Raw genomic sequence first — 4,038 nt, forward strand, 5'->3', positions numbered from 1 at the left:
CTGTATCCAGTCTGACACTTTGGAGTTGAAACAAATAGTTGTGCATTCGTGTGGGGATAATAAAACCTAAAAATATCCAGGGATTATAACGAGTCCACTGGAACACAATGGATGTAACTGAAATAAAGTGCATGAAATTCAGATACTGCAGTACTAATTTCTCTTTTTCATTTTTAAGAATAAGTAATATCTTTGTTGAAAACATATTTGCATATAATTTGTTTAACGGGTTTTACTAAAATATTTGTATCTATTAAATTCTTTCTTTTTATATTAAAGCGCAGTTCCAGTTTCACTGAAGCATTTTGCATTTAACCGATTCATAACAACACCAAAAAACCCACTAATTCTGATCATCTTACTTCTCAAAATTAAACCAATTTTTGTTTAGCATCTATTACAAGCTGATCTATTTATTAATGCAAACTGCTTATTATTCTCTAAAGTGGAATGAAAACCAATTCGTCAGCTGTAATTGTGCGTGTAGCCATTTCTAGAGTCACACTACAATCATTCATTGGTCTTTTGCTGATACTTTGTTTTGCTCTCAAATCAAGAGACACCAAAATGTGAAATGTATTCTTGTTCCTCACTTAGGAAATAAAATATTGAGACATAATTAAAACATAAGCTTGTTAAATAATTTATTGATAATACAAAGTTTTTTTCCTACTTCACCACGGAAGCAATAATATTCTCTCAATTCAGCATTTAACCCTCCATTTTTTTTTTTTTTTTTTTACAATGGCAGCCCTAAAATCTTAAAGTCCTTTAAAATGAAAAGAACCGGCCGAAGGGGATGCTGTTAAAACTGTTAGAACAAATTCTATGTACATGATCATTTACAGCCGGTGGACTTGGATACGGAGAACCTGGAGAAGTAGTGACACACTTGGTTATTCTGTCCCAGTTGAGGAGGAGTGCACAATGACCATGTCCTTTTGGTGGTTTAATAACATAATTTACTCGGTAAAAAATATATATACATCCGAGTTCCGCTTGCGGCAGCAGTAAGAGGCTCGGAGACCCCCTGTGTACCCTGCTTGAAGTTTTTTTTTCTTTTGAAAGTTCCTCAGCTGCTGCAGGAAAGAGTCTGTGCTCAGCATCACAACGTGTCCGAGCTGCTGCTGCTGGGGCTCATAAGCGACAGGCTCGCCGACTTGTGCTTTTTCAGCAGTCTCGTGATTTTCTCGTCGTCTGAATTGGGGTCCAGCGGCTTGTTGTACTCGTCCTCGTCCTCGTTGTCCGAGCTTTCCTTCATCTTCTCCGTTTCCGAGTCGTGCTTCTTTTTGGCGGTGGCCATTTCCGCTGCGTGTTTCTTGCGCCACTTAGTTCTCCGGTTCTGAAACCAGACCTGTTGATGGAAAGAGATGAATGCATTACATATTATAGAAGGAGAGTTGAAGAGTTCTGGCTGGAATATTAATCTTTCAAAACTTTTACATATTTTGCAAAGATGCTAAGAAATATATAGGACCAACGTTTATTTAATAATGCATATGAATAAAAAGTTTTACTGTAAGTGTTGAAATGTGTTTATATTCCTCACTGCCATAAAGAAGTGCCATAATAATAATACAAATACTACTACTACTACTACTACTACTACTACTAATAATAATAATAATAATAATAATAATAATAATAATAATAATAATAACATATTTAGATAGCTGTCATTTTAATTATGGCCCAAAATAATATTATGGGCATTATATAATTTGTATTTTTTTTTATTTAAATTAGCAGCAATATTATACTACACATACCTTGACCTGACTCTCGGTCATTCCCAGTGAGTAGGCGAGACGCGCTCTTTCTGGTCCGGCCAGGTATTTGGTCTGTTCAAAGGTTTTTTCCAGTGCAAAAATTTGCTGTCCTGAAAAAGTTGGTCGGGAATGTTTCTTCTTGCCGTCTTTGTCCAACATTAAATTTGCTTGTGCTGAAAGAAAGAAAATGGTTTGCTTCAGATAAGTATGCAAGGCCTTGATTTGAATGAGTAAAATCAAGTTAAAGTGGACACGCATGCGCGAAATATTAATAAAAACACATCATGACATCATGACTTTAGTATTATATTATCTGATCTCCTATTAATTACATTGACTGTAAAAAATAAAACTCCCCAAAATGTTGACACGGCGATAAATACACACTCTTCTACTGTATTTGTTGAAATATAATTCTTCGATGAAAACTGTAAAGTGGGTTTAAATAATTATTTACACTTCATTTACGTCTGTTTGGGAATGCAATTACTGGAATATTGCACTGCATTTCTACACAACCAAAAAAAGACCAGAAATCACAAACAACTAGATCCTGGTGTTTTCTATCGTGTTTGCAAAATTTTGCATTACTAAATTAGACTTTCTAGAAACTAAGAAAGTGTGAAAATCTAGTTTGAGATAGTTGTCTCACCCTGACAGGGCAGCCGGGGTTCTCTCCACGGGGAACTCTGCATCATTCCCGGCCAGAAGATAGGCGCTCTACCCGGGAGCTCCGCCAGCGGCTTGGGGTAGCGCGACACGGCGGCGGGGTTAAAATACATCCCGGCGGAGGTGGCCAAGCCGTTTATCCGCGGAAAGCTGGAGAGCAGTTGTCCCGCCGTAGTGATGGGTCTTCCCAGGATATCGCTAATTCCGTGCGGTGTTCCAAGCTGGAGCTGGTTGAGGTTGGTGAATGAAGGAGCCTTGAACCCGGCGGGATTCTGCAGCGTGTAAGGGAACAGCGAGTTCTTCATCTCGGTCATGTTGTGAAGCGCGGCCAGTGGCGTGCTACCCAACACGAAAGCACTCTGCCTGTTAGCATCCATTTGCCCCACCGCTAACATTTGTGTGCATGAACCACGGAGTGAGCGCTTAAAACCTGAACAAACCAAAATCTTACAAGTGCCAAACAGGACAAGTGCAACTTTCCACAATGCGCTACTCAACCTGGGTATCCAGAGCCGAAACGCTGTTGTTCAGTCTAGAAAGAAAAGTTTGAAACACTCAACAACAAAAAACACACAACAGAAAAGTCTGCCCGAGTTCCCGATAGCAAGTGTTTGTCGTTCAGTTAGGGTTAGTTATGCGAGCGTTCGGCGCGTTCCACAGTCCGCCGCAGGATCGTGGATGGATCGTGTGTTTCAGCGCGTTTGACGGCGCGCGCGAGCTCCACTCTCACGCGGCTAAATTTACTCGGTGTTATGATGCGCGCGGAGCCGGGCACGCTGATAACCGCGCTGCCACCTGCACGCGCCTATTTCCAATTGGCCAGGGGCTAAGTGAGGGCGCGCTGTGATTGGACGGCGAGCAGCAAGCCGCTCCGCGTGCGCGTCGCTTGAACAAAGCCGCACTCTATCAGGCTCTTATTGTAGCGCCATTAGTGACGCTGCGCTGTGCAGAAACCCACTGATTCCTGATTTGCAACAAAAAAGAGAAGACACATTTAGTCTATGAGCCATTACAGCTGACAGTGTAAGTACATTAACCTCGATACGACTGTGCTGCGTGGCCATTTCACTGTTCCTAATGAATGAAGATTGGATTTCTAGCTGGTCGGTTTCTCACTTTTTTAAATGTCCAAATATTTAATTCAATTGCTTGATTTAATAACAGAGGACAAGTAAATACAAACATTATTAAAACTTTTATCCCCGACATTTTTAGCTTGGTTTAAAATCAAACAAATCTCTCTCTTCCACCCTGAAGTATTTTGAAGATAGTGAACGAGCAGAAAGCTCACAGATTTCTCCAGAACATCAGACTCACTGATACTAAGTGTACCTTCCTCATCACATAATAATAATAATAATAATAATAATAATAATAATAATAATAATAATAATAATAATAATAATAATAGGGCATCCAATTAGTAGCAATTAAATAAGTAAATAATAACAATAATAACAATAATAACATTATTATTATTATTATTATTATTATTATTATTATTATTATTATTATTATTATTATTATTAATAATAACAATAACATAATTATTGTTGTTATTATTATAACAAAATTGAAACCTGAAAGATAATTCAATATA

At 38.6% G+C, this 4,038-nt stretch overlaps 1 protein-coding gene across 1 annotated transcript; it reads right to left on the bottom strand.

Moving 5' to 3' along the window:
- Positions 1 to 619: 619 nt before the first annotated feature.
- On the bottom strand, positions 620 to 3,343 carry nkx6.2 (NK6 homeobox 2). Its single transcript, XM_083538466.1, has 3 exons — positions 2,422 to 3,343; positions 1,770 to 1,942; positions 620 to 1,354 (listed from the first exon to the last, which is right to left on the bottom strand). Exons 1-3 carry the CDS (start codon positions 2,831 to 2,833, stop codon positions 1,106 to 1,108), a joined length of 834 nt encoding a protein of 277 aa, XP_083394592.1. The 5' UTR covers positions 2,834 to 3,343; the 3' UTR covers positions 620 to 1,105.
- Positions 3,344 to 4,038: the final 695 nt, after the last annotated feature.

Source organism: Silurus aristotelis, assembly GCF_946808225.1.
Source record: "Silurus aristotelis genome assembly, chromosome: 4".
Lineage (NCBI taxonomy): Eukaryota > Metazoa > Chordata > Actinopteri > Siluriformes > Siluridae > Silurus > Silurus aristotelis.

What these genes read in the sequence shown, in the direction of transcription:
- nkx6.2 (XM_083538466.1), bottom strand. Translation starts at nt 2,833, where the DNA reads ATGTTAGCGGTGGGGCAAATGGATGCTAACAGGCAGAGTGCTTTCGTG. An exon ending in ACCCCGGCTGCCCTGTCAGG is followed by an intron (nt 1,943 to 2,421) that starts GTGAGACAACTA and finishes TCTTTCTTTCAG; the next exon opens with CACAAGCAAATTTAATGTTG. An exon ending in TGACCGAGAGTCAGGTCAAG is followed by an intron (nt 1,355 to 1,769) that starts GTATGTGTAGTA and finishes TTCCATCAACAG; the next exon opens with GTCTGGTTTCAGAACCGGAG.